Raw genomic sequence first — 14,786 nt, 5'->3', positions numbered from 1 at the left:
TCCATCGGAAACAGAAGCTGTTACATTGGCGGGGTTATTGGCTCTCGTCGCGCAAATTGATCTTTCCCTCTTTGCATATCATGCGCTGAGGTTTTATACACCACTTATAATTCATACTCCCCCACGACATCATGCATTCCTACGTGCGACCAAATCAATTCGTCGCCTTCAAGCTCCCCTCCGAGGCGACGAGGATCCAGAAAGTCGTTCCCAATACGTATGCGCGCAACTTGCTCCAATCCTTCAAAAATCGCACGGTACTAACTATACTGGATAGACAAATTTCGCTAGGAAAATACGGTGCTTTTCCCGCCAACCAAATCATTGGCCGTCCCTTCTACCTCACCTTCGAGATCCACGAGACCCCCGGACAAGCTGATAGCACCTATCTCCGAATTGTATCGGCGGCGGAACTTCACGCGGAATCCCTCATCACCGAGGGCGAAGGCGATGGCGATGACGTGGAGGTCAACGAAGACGGCACGCCGGTGCGGTCGAACCGCGAAACCATCGACGACCGATCAACGCAAAAGTTAACGCTGGAAGAGATTCTGGCGCTGAAGAAGGAAAGCTCGGGAGCGGGCAGGGAGATTATCGCGAAGCTGCTCGAGTCGCATCAAGCTTTGGATCAGAAGACGGCATTCTCTCTGGCCAAGTATAAGCTGCGCAAGGAGAAGAAGTACATGAAGCGCTTCACAGTGATCCCGTTGGATGTTAGTCTCCTGACGAACTACATGCTTGAGGACAAGGATGCATCGCGGACTATGGAACTGCGCGACGAGCTGATCGGTCTCATTGGGTGTTGGGGAAATGTGCACCACGGAGGAAGCACCTCTTTCGATGAGACTATCATGTCGAAACCGAACGGTCGTTATCTCGTTGTCGATGACACGGGCGGTCTGGTAGTCGCAGCCCTGGCTGAAAGAATGGGAATTTTGTACCCTCATGACGGCGAAAACGACCAGGAACAACAGGATGCCATCGAGCGGCCTGTCGCGACGGAAGCCGATGAGGCAGAGAAGCCCCAAGATGGAGAAGAGAAAGGCCAGGAGGGAGAGGAGCAAACCACGACGACCAGCCCACAACGCCCGCCTCGTCGGCCGCACATGTCTGCTTCAGGAAACACCATCACCCTTCTCCACGCCAACAAACAACCCAACCTTAGTCTTCTAAAATACTTTGGCTACGAACAAGACAGCCCGAGCGACACGCATCCTCTCTACACAAACCTCAAGGCCGTCTCCTTCATGCAGCTACTCGACCCCAACGCAGATAACATCTACTCCGAAGAACCGTCGGCAGTAACCGAAGAGGAACTCGCCACATACAAGGCCAGCAAGCGTAGCGCCTACCAGCGCAAGCGCGGCCGGTGGATGCGCGTCCGCAGGGTAGTAGACGAAGCCCGGGCCGGCGGCTTCGACGGCCTCATTATCGCTTCCCTCATGGACCCCACGAGTATCCTGAAACACACCGTCCCGTTGGTGGGAGGCTCCGCACCCGTCGTCATCTACTCACCCACGGTGGAACCGTTGACAGAGGTAATGGACCTGTATTCGACAGCGCGCAAGAACGCCTACATCGCTCGGAAACGGGAGCTGCAAGAACAGCCACAGGCTGAAGGCCAGGATGGGTCTGGCAGCAAGATGCACCCCGCCCTGGAGGAGGAATTCACAGTCGATCCTACCATGTTGCTTGCGCCGACACTGCAGACGTCTCGGGTACGCGTGTGGCAGGTCCTTCCCGGTCGGACACATCCGTTGATGTCAGGCCGCGGCGGTGCAGAAGGGTACATCTTCCATGGAATCCGAGTCATCCCCACGCAAGAGATCATCGAAGCAGCTGGGAACCCAGGCCGGAAGAGGAGGAAGGTGACCAAGGAGACGGAGACACCGACGCAGACGGGCAGTGGGGATGTGGAAATGACGTCGTGACCTACACCAGCATCGATTCCTATATTATTACCTTACCTGTAACATAGCTGGGAATTGGCTGCAAAAGTATACCATGTGAACACTACAGCATGAGATAAATGACCCTAGAAGTGCCGAAAGAGGAAAGGCCCTCGGTCGACAGCTCCATCATGACTGTCAGCGACCTCGTCGGAAATGATACCAACCAAAGAGACGGAATTGGATCAAAACGCTTCAAGTTGAAATATACACAGAGTAAAAGTGGTTGACACGGACAACAAGTAAAGGTCCAGTTTAGAGTTTGTTCATACGCTGAGTTTTGGCAGCAAAAACAAAAGCACATCCATCTATCTATCAATCAATCCATCATCCTAGAAGCTCTTTCCCATGAACTTTCTCTTGGCGAAGCTAAGCCACCACTGTAGCCTAATTAGCCTCCAATTTGATCCATAATTGCCGCGCATAAGCATAAGCTAAGCAGTACATACCTTAGAAGGCCCAACACCACCGGGGTATAATCTAGCATGCAACCGAACCGCAATCTCCTGCCTAACTTGCGAAAGGTACCTATCCAAGTCAGCGCCCAACATACTCACACCCATTAGAATTCGAAAAAATGAGGAAGAAAACATACTGTCTCAACGTCTCCGCATCCTGACGATCACGAGGCGCCTCGAACGCCTGATTCAGAGGGAAGGACACGTCACCGGGAATAGCAAAGTGATCGAGCGCAACGTTAATCAACGCCTGCAACAATACCCATTAGCACATTATTCACCACTACCTCTTCCTTCTCCTCCTCCTCCTGCACTAGCTCCCTCAGATCTCCCACAACAGGAGGGGCAAGTAACGCATACCTTCTCAGCCTCCCGCATAGCCATACCGGGCTTAACCTTCCCCAGGCATTCAGTGACGAACAAGGTACCGTAGATAAGCATGCGATCAGCGGGGCCATTGATCTCGAAGTTCCGGAAGAGGACATTCGCGCGGAAGAGGGAGAGTATCTCGTCGACGCAGTCATAGGATTCGCTGTCGGCAGGCACATCGGTGGTGTCGGCGGTAGGCGGGAGCGCGGGGAGGGTGTATGCGGGGCCGCGGGTGCGAGTGCGGAGGGGGAGGATAGGGAAGTTGCCTATATATCAGATTTTCTTTAGTTTGCAAGTCGAGGGTGAGATTGAATGGGGGGAAAGATGTGGATTGATAGCAGTGTATGGAGCTAGATGCGTAGGTGTTATGGCGGGGAGAGCGAGAGAGTGAGCGGCGTACCTATTACGGGGACATCCCGATCCTCGAGGAAGATGGAGTGGTATGCCTAGTACTCTGTTAGTCAATTCTCTGGAAAGTCCGATTGAGCTGAGGTAAACGAATATGGGTTCATACCGGCATTGTGAGCTGCAGGTAAATACAATGGGAGTGGTGGTGGTGGTCCTTAGAGCCGGTCTAAGGAGGAATAGGTTGATACAATAATAGGGAGAGAGAGGGACGGAGAGTGGATGGAGTCGCATGTCATCACCCGTTCAGCTTAGTTAGTTGCAGGTCCAACTTGAGAGCTGCCGCTTTCCTTCCTGGGCGGGGAGATTTTCCGGTCCGAACCTCTTTACGCGCTACGCGTCTCTCGTGAATTCGAATTCTGGATAGCTACAATTTCACTTTGTTTTCTTTCTTCAACATATTTTGGTGTTCTGCTTTGTTATTTCGGGGGAACTGAGTACATAGCTACTTCGGAATACTCATCATGTCCGATTACGAAGATTCAATGGACCTGGACGTCCCCTCCAAGAACACCGTCCAATTCAGCTCCGACAACACAAGTGGAAAGGCAAAGCGAGTAGCAGCAGATTTGCCGATTGAAGCTCAAGATAACCTCCCTTGGTAATCCATCATGTTCCCAAAAGATATCGATAGGCAACCTCTAACCAAAGAGTACAGGGTAGAGAAATACCGCCCCAACACCCTAGAAGATGTATCCGGCCACCAAGACATCCTCGCAACAATCAACAAATTCGTCGAAGCAAACGTACACTCCCCAGTCTTCAACTCATTACACCCTAAATAAACTATCCGACTAACCAATTTCTCAAACACCAGCGCCTCCCCCACCTCCTCCTCTACGGCCCTCCCGGAACGGGCAAAACATCCACAATCCTGGCCCTAGCACGCCGAATCTACGGCACCAAGAACATGCGCCAAATGGTACTAGAACTCAACGCCAGTGACGACCGCGGTATCGACGTAGTCCGAGAACAAATCAAGACCTTCGCCAGCACAAAACAGATCTTCTCCATGGCACCCACCACCACATCATCCTCCACAGCAACATCCTCAACCCTCGCCTCCTACAAACTCATCATTCTCGACGAAGCCGACGCCATGACCGCCACCGCGCAAATGGCCCTCCGGCGCATCATGGAGAAATACACCGCCAACACGCGCTTCTGCATCATCGCCAATTACACACACAAGCTCTCCCCGGCGCTCTTGTCCCGATGTACGCGGTTCCGGTTCAGCCCGCTGAAAGAGGCGGATATCCGAAGCTTAGTGGACATTGTGATTGAGAAGGAGGAGGTGAATATTCAGCCGGAGGCAGTGGATAGTCTGGTGCGGTTGAGTAAGGGCGATATGCGACGGGCGTTGAATGTCCTGCAGGCTTGTTTCGCCAGTAGTATACCGTTGCCGATGAAGAATGCTACAACTGCAGCTGCAGAATCCCAGGGTCAGCGGGAAGCGGAAGTCATCACGAACGAAACGATATATGATTGCATTGCTGCGCCTCATCCGTCGGATATCGAGGAGATCATGACGACGCTGTTGGCGACGAGTGATGTGACGTCGTGTTTGAGTACGATTAATACCCTCAAGGCGAATAAGGGGTTGGCGTTGGCTGATATTCTGGCTGCGCTTGGGGATCAGCTGCAGAGACTGGAGGTGCCGGCACAGACGAGAGTGACGTGGTTGGAAGGGTTGGCGGAGATTGAGTGGCGGTTGGCGGGAGGAGGGTCGGAGACGATGCAGACCGGAGGGTTGGTGGGTGTTGTGAGGAATGGGTGTGAGTTGATGGGGAAATAGACCTCTTTCACGCAGAGGGTGAAGACGTGATGATATCTTACACAGTATAATTAGTATACCAGACATGAAGGCATTCGCTCATATGTTGTATCTCCTCTAGCTTAGAGCAGAATCCCACTGTGGGCAACTCCAGCCAGCAGACGGGCAGGGTCCTTTTGTCAGACTTAGCCCATCGAACCAGAATGAGGACAACAAGGGCCCTTTTCGAGCAGTGTCAAAGCCCATGGGTTAGCTTTGGTATTTTGGCTTCGGTCGAACAGGATCCCTCCTGTCCTCACCTTTGCAGGATACAGCTACACCACTAACCCGACGCAACACCGGCATATTCGGCCACCCCCAACATCGATACTACTGCTTAACTGACCTAAACTCCATACAACAAGCCATGACAAACACCACGCCCGCCATCCCCGCCCCAAACACAAACGTGACCCTCAACCCTCTACTATACTCCTCTGCAATGAGGCCTGCATACTTCTCCAACCCGGTGCCCACCAAACTCGTCGCTCCAGCATTAACCACACTCTCCGGATCCAAAAACGGCGTGATAGCTTCAATACTCTTCCTCAACTCATTCAAGAACAGACACTGCGCGACACCCAGTGACAGTGCAATGCCAAACTCCTGCGAGAAAGACATGATGGCTAGTCCAACGGAAGTGTCTTTCTCCGGGAGGATAGCTTGGACAGCTAGAAAGGGGCCCGAAATGCCCAGACCGATCCCGAAGCCGAGGAGAGCAAGAGCAGGGATCCAAAATGTGGCTGGGGTGTCTTTTTCGAGGTAGCACGTCATAATGGCACCCGCCAGCGTGATGAGTCCGGCTGGGATCATGAAGATCACGTAGTATCCTATATATGTGATGGCGTAGCCGGAGATGACGCTGGCAAGGAGGATGGATATTACCATTGGGAGGAGCATGAGGCCGGATTGAAGGGGTGTAGCGGATCTGACTACTTGGAACCAGAGGGCGAGCTTTGAGGATTGTGTGAGCTGCTGGTGGATGAGAAAGAAGGACTGAGGCAGAGATGGTTCTTACATAGTAGGAGGCAATGCCGTTCACAGCCTGGAGGGCAAGACTGAAGAGGGCCCCGAAGAGGATTGAGCGCTGTTTTAGCAGTCGCAGAGGAAGCATAGCAAAGTCTTGCTTTTTCACCTGCACGAATAGAAATATCACGAAGAAGATGGGTGATATTGTTAGTAATGCGATGATACGGTCATTACTCCAGCTGTAGGTATCTCCGCCCCATTGGATTGATAGGAGAAGGGTTAGTAACCCCGCTGCGAAGAGAACCATTCCGGCGAAATCGATTTGTTTAAGGCGTTGGGCATGGCTAACGCCGTGGGTGGTTCTGCCTGAGGGTGTCTTAAATATGACTAGAGTAGTGATGGCGGGCAGGATAGAGCCTATCACGTTAAGGTAGAAACACCATCGCCACGATAAAGTGGAAGTAATGGCACCGCCGATGATGGGGGCGATGGCAGTGGCGCAGAACTCGCTTGCGCTGATGGCTCCGATATAGATGGGACGTTTATTCAAGGGTCTGGTCATGGAAATGATGCTGCTGCTCGTTAGATTGTGGGCTTGTGTGAGATACGCATACTGACACCATGCAGCCCTGGCTTATACCTGAGAATCCAAGTCCACTGATGATGCGCCCAATAATAAAGACCAGCGATGAAGGTGCAGCACCGGAGATGAGAGCGCCAGCTTCAAAGAGGATGAGGTGGAATAGAAATGCCCATTTCACGGAGAACTGGTCGAATACTCTACCTTGGAGAAGCTGGGACATGCTGGATGCCAGCCGACTGTTGAATATTGTGAGCTACGTCTAACCTGAGAGATGCAAGCATATGCGATTGCTATGGCTTACAATGCAGATCCGTACCACCCAACATCAGCGATGGAGTGGAATTCATCCGTGATTTTGGGCACTGCAGTTGTTATGATAGTTTCATCCTGCGACCTTTCAGTAACCAGCTTCGCTGTTTTGAGGGGATATACTCACAAGTCCAGTCAAGAACACTGTAAGCACCAGGGAAGCAGAAATGAGAGCGAAATGGAGTCCATGTGGATACACAGGTTGAGGTTCATGCGAAAGTTCATCTCTAACTTGGGCATTGGAATCGATCTTTGATGCTGAATATGTCTCTTGTACCCTTTCAGTCAAGACAATCTCTTCAGTCATTGTAGCCATGGCGCATGAGATCAATAACACACCCTACAGCAGAGATGAGAGTTGAGTGAATTGTCCATCAGTCAAAAAAAAAGGAATCGTCGCACTTAAATCTGACGGAAAATCCAGAATCACGCATTTGCACTAAGCACCCTGAGCCTTGCTCTAAATGCACCACTCTGCTCTTATCAGCGAATGAGAATATGTCCTAGAATACTAACAGCATATCCGGCAGCCTAATATGACAGGGGTCTGCGCACCGATCCAATCCACCAGATATTGTACCATCCAACCAGACAACAGAGTGCTCATACATCCGGTTGCTCCGATGGTACTCCGGATATCGAATCCGCACAAAGCATCTTAGCCGCCTGGCACTCAGGCCTCTTACATCATGTATCAATCAGGCAATAGCGACTCGGTGTATTGAGGTAGACGGGGAGAGGGGACCTATTGTATATGCGTTAGATAGCTGAATTAGCTAACAGCGTTTGTCTGATGGGTACGTACTATAGTAGTTCTGTTCTGTCATGCAGGGGCTGGCTACCCAGATGGTGATAAAGAATAAATTTTGTCAGTGATGATTGTGTGCGAGGGTGGGACATGACAGTGAATTGTAGTTGAAGGTCGCTCAATCAATGAGGCTCTCAGTCAAGGCACTACTAGATATTGACAGTTCCGGAACGGGCAGGCACCACCTGCGTTGACATGTGATCAGGAATCTATGATTAGCCTACACACACTCATCGAATACCATCATGTGGAAGCGTTCAAACACTCGGGGCACGTCAATCTTGCGATTCTTGCGTGGTAGCCCATCTCAACATCTAACCCAGTATAAGCCAGATTGGTCAGGTAAAAGAAGTATATGAGGTTCTGCAGGATCGAAATGTCTAGTGAGGATGCAGCGCTAGTATTCATGCTCTCATAGTAGATAGCTCCCATAAAGAGATACATCCATCACCATCGTAAGTGCCTAAGCAGCAATACCCGCAGTGCAGGATATCAGAAACTATGCTGCTTCATTATCACTGCCCTTCTCAAACAACTCCTCAATTCTCTCCAGACTCTTCCCCTTAGTCTCCGGCATCAGCACACACACAGCTACCGACACAAACGTCGAGAACCCATACAAGAAATATGGGCCTGAAGGGGACCGATGCAGGAACAACGGGGCAGTAAGAGTGACAATAAAGTTCACGATCCAGTTCGCCAGCAGCTCTACCGCACATACCTTGGCCCGGAGTCGGGTGGGAATGATCTCGGAGGCGTAGATCTTGCCGACCTAGAGAGAACCACATGAGGAAAACAGTCTGTACGACTCGGAGGGAAAGTACTCACCACAGCCCATGACCAGGAAAAGTTTGCCACGAAGAGAAATATCAGCACGACTACGGCCCATTGAGCAGAGTGAGATTCGAGGGTGACTGCATCGTGGGTTGTGTGACCGTAACGGGCATACAGTGCGCCAATGATGATGAAGCAGACGGCCATTGCTGATCCCCCCGTGATCAAGGGTTTGCGGCGTCCCCAACGGTCGACCCAAATCTGGGCAGGAATAGTGAAGACCAACATCACAATGCCGATGATACCGGAGGACAGGAAGGAGGCTTTGTTGGAGGTGAAACCCGCTTGCTGGAAAAGGATGGGTGCGTAGTAGAGGACCACGTCGATCTATAGTCAGTTAGTCCAATGCCTAGTATACCCATTCCAGGAAGCAAGAATGCAGTAGGCAAGAATGAAAATAGGACAAAGCTGAACGCACCCCTGTCAACTGCTGAAAGGTCATCAGAAACACCCCCAGCGATGTACGACCAATGTACTTCCGACCAAAGATCTCCGCCATACTAGCGGTCGGTCGCTGCTGGTCAGACTGCAGACTGTCCTGAATCTCCCGGAGCTCCTCATCCACCGCAGCTTCAGGGCGCAATTTACGCAGAACCTGACGTGCATCTTCGTTGCGGCCGACCTGCACCAGCCACCGAGGCGAAAATGGCAGCATAAGCATCACGACGGACAGCACCGCGGCCATGATAGCCTGGATGATGAACGGCACCCTCCATGACATGCTGCCATTGAGATACTGTGTCCCATACGTAATGAAATACCCCGCCATGATGCCAAAGACCACGTAGAGCTGAAGTGAGCAAGCCACCACGCCCCGCACATCTGCAGGGGCTATCTCCACCAGGTACACAGTGGTCACGGAAATGGCTTGGCCCATGCCGACCCCGGTAATCAGCCGAGCCACGATCAGACTAGCAAAATTAGGCGAACAGGCGGAAATTATGGTCCCTGCCAGAGAGAGCAGGCTGCCGATGAGAATCCCGTACTTTCTCGACACGCGATCCGAGACATGGCCGCTCGCGAGAGAGGACGCGGAGGACGAAAGGAGGATACAGGCGACGAACACACCCTGCTGAGTAGACGATAATCGGCCAATAGATGACTCGAATTGGGGCATTTGCGTGATGGGGCCAATCGAACCTGAAAATATGAGTTTCGGGGCCATAGCGTGTGAGAAGTGAACAGACCTGTGTCCAGGCCATACAAGAGCCCGGACAGGGCAACATGGCCAGCAATGAGAAAAACCTTTCCCTTAGGAGAAACCATCGGAAGAGACTAGGCTGGTTGAGAGAGACGGAAATAGATGCTTTGGTTGAGAGAGAGGACGATTCCAGGCGACCTCCTTTTTGCATGGGGTTCATTCACCCCTCTCTAAGGTAGCATCGCCTAAATTGGCTCTCAGACAACTTGAACAACAGCAAGGTCGCCGGCGTCGGAGTTGCTAGGACGGCCATTTGCGGTCTGAACTGATACCCTGGTCAAACAGATTGACTCTGATAGGATATTGCAGCAATATATGCATGTGGTGCGGAGGACGATCGACCTAGAGCGGTCAGATCCGTGCCTGAGCGAGTGTGGGATTACCGTTGGATTTAGATTGCAGCTTCAGCGCGGAGTCCCAGGGTGGCGGGGATTTGTGCAGCCCAGCTACCAATCATCCTTGGGAATGATTTGAATCGAATTGAAGTTGAGGTTACATTCACTTGCATGCTGCCTCTAGCGCTTACGCCGATCACGGCTCGCTATATGGGCCAAGCCTGTACATAGTCACGCCTGTTGCTAGACCCCGAACCGGCCTTGCACTTCTTCAGAACCAGTGGCCTTGCATCCACGAGTCTCTCAATGCAATTGTCACACGCGGTATAAGCGGGTACAACCCACGAGCCTCGTAAATCATAAAGTTGCGTACCCGTTCTGGTTACACGCATCTGACTGACTCGAACTATACCTTCAGTAGCAGGTCTTACTCATCTCGGTCAGTAAAGACCACCAGACGCAGGGGAATATCGCCTGATTGCATCGAGATCGTCACCTCATGTAGGAACAGGGGAAAGACATTGGCGCACTTGGCAGCCACCGATGTAGCTAGCGGCGTCCAGGGTACGCCAGCCTAATATGCAATGTTGCATCGTCGCAATAGACCGGTCGAGAAGGGGAACAGTTTTATAGGTCCTCCGCACGGTAAAGCTGAGGCCCAGACATAATTTTTGCCTTGTCTAGTCAAGTGTACAGACCGATTGCGACACAACACTCTCCGTCGGCTAATTTTGCTGACGGAGATCACGGCTCGATGGTCTCGCCAGTGAAGGGCCAAAGGCAAGACCTGTGTCGGCAACGGGCGAAATTCGTAATGCTTGTGAATGCATGAGCTGAGAACCTCGAGTATTTAAGGCCCTTGATTCCTTCACGGCTGAAGGGCTGCAGGAATACTTGAAGTAAAGTAAAGCAAACAAAAAGCTCTGACCGAATTATAGCCATGGATATCAACAAGTGCGGTCTGGGTGCGAATGGTATGCTTGTTTCACTGTCATAGCTTTGTCATTCAGCTAACCTAACACTCCAGTCCCAACCTTCTATACTCCATCTGACATCGAGTCCATCCGTGCCTCTGTCTTCAATGATGGCATCGCATTTGTCGAAGGGTGTGAGGAAGAGACCTTGGTAGGACTTGCACACCAACTGGGACAAGTTGTGAGACCGCGGAACGAGGCGACACCCGGCAGTGGTGTAAGTCGAATTCGAATTGCATCAGACTTGGTGGGTAAGGGATACAGCTCTGAAGGTTTTTCCACAGAACAGGGATATTCAGCGGTCCTAAACTGACGTACATATCACAGAACTATTCTTCCATACCGACCGCAGCGGTTGGGACGAACCCCCGCGGATTTTGATGTCAACACTCCGTTCTCAGTCAGAATCCGGGGGTGAGTCGTTGCTAGTCGACAGCCAAAGTGTTCTCAATGCCCTCAAGCAACACGACGAGGGCCTGTACGACCTCTTCACTAGCTCAAAGCATACCAGCTTCCGTGCCGACGATGGAACATTCGTGCCACGGGCCATGGTCGACAAAGACACTGGAATCTTTCGCTTCCGGTTTGATGATGGCATCCAGATGTCTGCATCCATGGTTGTTGCCTTCGCCAAGCTGCAGGATATCATCTACCAACATGCCTACTTCGTCGCCTTGCAACCCGGCCAGGGTTATGTGCTGGATAACCACCGGTATCTGCATGGGCGAGCCTCGTTCACTGGTTCGCGGGAGCTGTTGCGAGTGCTTGTCAGGCCCTCCACCCCATCCAGCGAAAAGATAATCTTGTTTGACATTGATGGCACGCTGTGTCGGTCAGAGGCGCTTAGTATTGATGCCTATTATTCCTGTGTGAGTGATATTGTGGGAAAGGACATCAATCATGCAAATACCACGGTGAATTTGCACGGGCGGACCGATCTTGGCCTGCTGCATGACATCCTGGATTATCACCAGGTATCCATGAAGGATCAAGTAGTGGAGAGATTCCTTAAGCTCCACCCACAGTACCTGGAGCGTTCTCTGTCCAAGGGTCTTCCATCGGTGATATGTCCGGGTGCACAGGAAATGCTCAGCTGGCTGGTTCGGCAAAATGAGAACTCCAGCCAACCGAAGTTCCAATTGGGTCTGATCACGGGCAATTCACGTCCCAACGCCCTGCTAAAGCTCCGAGGGGCGGGAATAGACACCAGCATCTTCGACCTGGACATCTCGTCATTCGGGGACAGCCACCATAACCGACTATCCTTGTTTCAGGATTCTCTCTCAAAACTGCAGACCCGCTTTGGTTCTCATATAGGCGCAAAAGACGTCCTAGTTGTTGGAGACACACCACTAGATGTGGAATGTGCGAAGCAAGCTGGTTGCTCAGTCGTGGCCGTTGCGACGGGGAACTATAAGATGGAGGAGCTTGCTTCGCTGGAGCCAAATTTCTGCTGCAGTCGGTTGACTGACACGAAGGAGTACCTTTTGCAGGCGGCCTTTTAGGTAATGCTGCCATTGTTAATAAACTCTTTGTCACACACATTATGAAATGGCCACACGCCTTTGTATCGCAGGTAATCAGAAGAGAAAATTGGAGTTCAAGGAAGAAAGAAGCCTCCATTCGATGCAATGTAGGTATGCACGAGCTGTAAATGCTTCTTATGGAGCGCGAGTAGCATGAATTACTGGTTCTTGGCTACCGAGATGGTGCTTTCCTAGCTGCGCTCTGATTCCAATGTCGAGCAGATGATTTCCTGGATTTCTCCAGCCGCGGTACCCGCCAGAACGCCCACTCCAACAATTCCGCCATCGCTGGCCTCTCGAAGGAAGACACTCTTTCCTTCACCTTGTAGTCCAGCACTGAGAATCAATCGGTCAATATGCCGCTGGATCCTGTCCTTGTAGTGAGGGTAGTGCTGGATCACACCGCCAGACACGGCCACAACCAGCTCCTCTGGCCCTTTCTTCCAACCGGGTATCACTGCTTTGGAATTTGGCGCTGTATCATACTGCGTGCGTATTGATTTATCTGGACTGGAATTTCCGTCATTCAATTCCTGGCGTGATGTATTTTTCAAGTCTACCTCGCCGGTGCATGCTAGAAGACCAACTGTCGCGGCAGCAACCAAGGCTGATGATCTCTCTTGGACTGCCGCAGCGATCATACGGATATGTCCAGCGAACTCGGGGGTCCAAATCCAGTCGCTCGAGGATGGTGACGGGAGGTGGTTGGATAGTGCCACGGCCAGATGCTCGTTTGAGGAGCTTGAAGCCACCACTAGCGACAGAAAGTCCGTAGATAGAGAGTTCCGTTCGACCAGCTTCTCCGGCAAAGAAGAGCGTGGGATCTTCTTGGCTTCGTGAAACCAATCATAACAGATTATGCGAACGAGCTCCCCAATGTAACGGCCACCAACAATATACTCTAGTGGTTGGAAGCCGGGCCGATTTGAATGGTCTGCCAGTTCAGTATCCCACTTAGTTACGATACCGAGCTTCTCCAAAGGCCCGGTCGCTCCGTGGAGGGTCCATTCGGTGGAAACGACGATTTCATCCGCTTCGGGCTGCTGTTCTCGGATGTGGGCAACTTTCGATTCCTGCAGATTAGCAAGTTTCATGGGAATAGCAGAGTTACAGCCGGCGCCGACAATGAGCCCCATGACAACTCGAGTATTGGGAAGGGACCGTATGGAATATGCCAGAGAAGCTAATGTAGCGACCGTGTCATTGGTCATGACAGTGACCTTCAACGTCGGCAGACAGTAAGTCTTGCGTCGCTTGGCCGGCATGTCACTTGGGTCTTGATTTGAGCGCCGGGTGTGACATTCATATCCATCCAGCAAAGCTTGATGGAGATTCAGCGAGGAGCTCAAGGCGAACCCCTTGCCTGTGGGCATAAGAATGGCCTCATTGAGAAATTGTTGCCTGCTATCAGTTAATTCCATACAAACACGTTCAACAGACGGAATACGAACTTAGTAGGGAAGCAAAAAGAGATCCCCATGAGAAGTTCCGTAGGAAGGTCGCCTTTGGAGTTGGCGAGATCATCCGCAATGACTTCGGCAATGCAGTCACCAATCCAGGCGAATAGGGACTGGGCTTGGTCTCGTCGGAGCCGCTCTTCAATGGGCCACGCCTTCTCCAGGGTCCGTCTCACATGAGGCTGTCGTCCGACTGGCCGGTCCCCCAGCAGTTCAATAAAGGCGACCCGAAGATAGGAGAGGCCGACGTAGACGGCCAGATAGCGACCGGTTTCATGGCCGGTGGGCAGCCGGGTGATGGCGGTGGGGAGGAACTGCTCCGACGAGCTGGCAGCAAGCTTCCGGTATGTGTGAGATAGGCGATGGGAGAGATCGCAGAGTGTGTTGTGGTCTATCCTGAGGGGATGTAGGAACTCTTGGAGATTAGGCTCCGATTTTACCATTATGGCGGATGAATCCTTGCACAGGGACTCGCAAGGGGAAACAAATTAACTATGTAGATAGTAGTTATTCAGGGAAGGGAACCAAGGCGGGCGGCGGGGACGAGCCGCCGGTGCGTGGCTTTTGCTACATTCGCCGTGGCTCTTGGCCACAACTTGACTGATAGTACTCGATCTTGCTGAAGCATACTGCTGCAGATGGGTATCAAGACATAATCTTTTTCTTCAGAGACCTGGTCTTTGAGGAGATTCTCGTGATCCTGCAATGTCCAACAGATTGCATTCTCCGCAAATCTTGCCATACTTCTAAGGCACGATGAGGATCACAGATGGCTATCGATGATTATATATGGACA

The 14,786-nt window shown here is 51.8% G+C and overlaps 7 protein-coding genes across 7 annotated transcripts; 3 read left to right on the top strand and 4 right to left on the bottom strand.

The window, feature by feature from the left end:
- Nucleotides 1–131: 131 nt before the first annotated feature.
- On the top strand, nucleotides 132–1,931 carry trm6 (tRNA 1-methyladenosine methyltransferase subunit GCD10; the record flags this gene model as incomplete). Its single annotated transcript, XM_067629281.1, has 2 exons — nucleotides 132–217; nucleotides 278–1,931. 2 exons carry the CDS (start codon nucleotides 132–134, stop codon nucleotides 1,929–1,931), a joined length of 1,740 nt encoding a protein of 579 aa, XP_067479389.1.
- A 350-nt stretch (nucleotides 1,932–2,281) lies between these two features.
- Nucleotides 2,282–3,296, bottom strand: ASPBRDRAFT_196255 (actin-related protein 2/3 complex subunit 3; the record flags this gene model as incomplete). The annotated part of the gene is made up of 6 exons (XM_067620971.1): nucleotides 2,282–2,329; nucleotides 2,399–2,477; nucleotides 2,545–2,657; nucleotides 2,768–3,042; nucleotides 3,177–3,222; nucleotides 3,291–3,296. The coding sequence occupies 6 exons, from the start codon at nucleotides 3,294–3,296 to the stop codon at nucleotides 2,282–2,284; spliced, it is 567 nt and encodes a 188-aa protein (XP_067479388.1).
- A 349-nt stretch (nucleotides 3,297–3,645) lies between these two features.
- Nucleotides 3,646–4,976, top strand: ASPBRDRAFT_125894 (replication factor C subunit 3; the record flags this gene model as incomplete). Its single annotated transcript, XM_067617828.1, has 3 exons — nucleotides 3,646–3,782; nucleotides 3,840–3,927; nucleotides 3,999–4,976. The coding sequence occupies 3 exons, from the start codon at nucleotides 3,646–3,648 to the stop codon at nucleotides 4,974–4,976; spliced, it is 1,203 nt and encodes a 400-aa protein (XP_067479387.1).
- On the bottom strand, nucleotides 4,871–7,279 carry ASPBRDRAFT_43535 (uncharacterized protein). Its single transcript, XM_067625014.1, has 5 exons — nucleotides 6,983–7,279; nucleotides 6,848–6,933; nucleotides 6,582–6,782; nucleotides 6,013–6,535; nucleotides 4,871–5,948 (listed from the first exon to the last, which is right to left on the bottom strand). The coding sequence occupies exons 1-5, from the start codon at nucleotides 7,169–7,171 to the stop codon at nucleotides 5,325–5,327; spliced, it is 1,623 nt and encodes a 540-aa protein (XP_067479386.1). The 5' UTR covers nucleotides 7,172–7,279; the 3' UTR covers nucleotides 4,871–5,324.
- A 767-nt stretch (nucleotides 7,280–8,046) lies between these two features.
- On the bottom strand, nucleotides 8,047–9,810 carry ASPBRDRAFT_43534 (sugar porter family MFS transporter). The gene is made up of 4 exons (XM_067625013.1): nucleotides 9,685–9,810; nucleotides 8,916–9,637; nucleotides 8,492–8,824; nucleotides 8,047–8,435 (listed from the first exon to the last, which is right to left on the bottom strand). The coding sequence occupies exons 1-4, from the start codon at nucleotides 9,761–9,763 to the stop codon at nucleotides 8,163–8,165; spliced, it is 1,407 nt and encodes a 468-aa protein (XP_067479385.1). The 5' UTR covers nucleotides 9,764–9,810; the 3' UTR covers nucleotides 8,047–8,162.
- A 1,163-nt stretch (nucleotides 9,811–10,973) lies between these two features.
- Nucleotides 10,974–12,512, top strand: ASPBRDRAFT_196251 (uncharacterized protein; the record flags this gene model as incomplete). The annotated part of the gene is made up of 3 exons (XM_067620970.1): nucleotides 10,974–11,007; nucleotides 11,061–11,279; nucleotides 11,335–12,512. 3 exons carry the CDS (start codon nucleotides 10,974–10,976, stop codon nucleotides 12,510–12,512), a joined length of 1,431 nt encoding a protein of 476 aa, XP_067479384.1.
- A 212-nt stretch (nucleotides 12,513–12,724) lies between these two features.
- On the bottom strand, nucleotides 12,725–14,433 carry ASPBRDRAFT_124822 (hexokinase family protein; the record flags this gene model as incomplete). The annotated part of the gene is made up of 2 exons (XM_067617733.1): nucleotides 12,725–13,934; nucleotides 13,985–14,433. 2 exons carry the CDS (start codon nucleotides 14,431–14,433, stop codon nucleotides 12,725–12,727), a joined length of 1,659 nt encoding a protein of 552 aa, XP_067479383.1.
- Between the last annotated feature and the right edge of the window lie 353 nt (nucleotides 14,434–14,786).

This window comes from Aspergillus brasiliensis, assembly GCF_001889945.1.
Source record: "Aspergillus brasiliensis CBS 101740 unplaced genomic scaffold ASPBRscaffold_6, whole genome shotgun sequence".
NCBI classification, from domain to species: domain Eukaryota; kingdom Fungi; phylum Ascomycota; class Eurotiomycetes; order Eurotiales; family Aspergillaceae; genus Aspergillus; species Aspergillus brasiliensis.
This window is presented reverse-complemented; position numbering and strand designations above follow the sequence as displayed.

What these genes read in the sequence shown, in the direction of transcription:
- ASPBRDRAFT_43535 (XM_067625014.1), bottom strand. Translation starts at nt 7,171, where the DNA reads ATGGCTACAATGACTGAAGAGATTGTCTTGACTGAAAGGGTACAAGAG. An exon ending in GGGTGGTACGGATCTGCATT is followed by an intron (nt 6,783 to 6,847) that starts GTAAGCCATAGC and finishes AATATTCAACAG; the next exon opens with TCGGCTGGCATCCAGCATGT. An exon ending in ACGGCATTGCCTCCTACTAT is followed by an intron (nt 5,949 to 6,012) that starts GTAAGAACCATC and finishes CAATCCTCAAAG; the next exon opens with CTCGCCCTCTGGTTCCAAGT.
- ASPBRDRAFT_43534 (XM_067625013.1), bottom strand. Translation starts at nt 9,763, where the DNA reads ATGGTTTCTCCTAAGGGAAAGGTTTTTCTCATTGCTGGCCATGTTGCC. An exon ending in CTTGTATGGCCTGGACACAG is followed by an intron (nt 9,638 to 9,684) that starts GTCTGTTCACTT and finishes TCATATTTTCAG; the next exon opens with GTTCGATTGGCCCCATCACG. An exon ending in TTTCCTGGTCATGGGCTGTG is followed by an intron (nt 8,436 to 8,491) that starts GTGAGTACTTTC and finishes GGTTCTCTCTAG; the next exon opens with GTCGGCAAGATCTACGCCTC.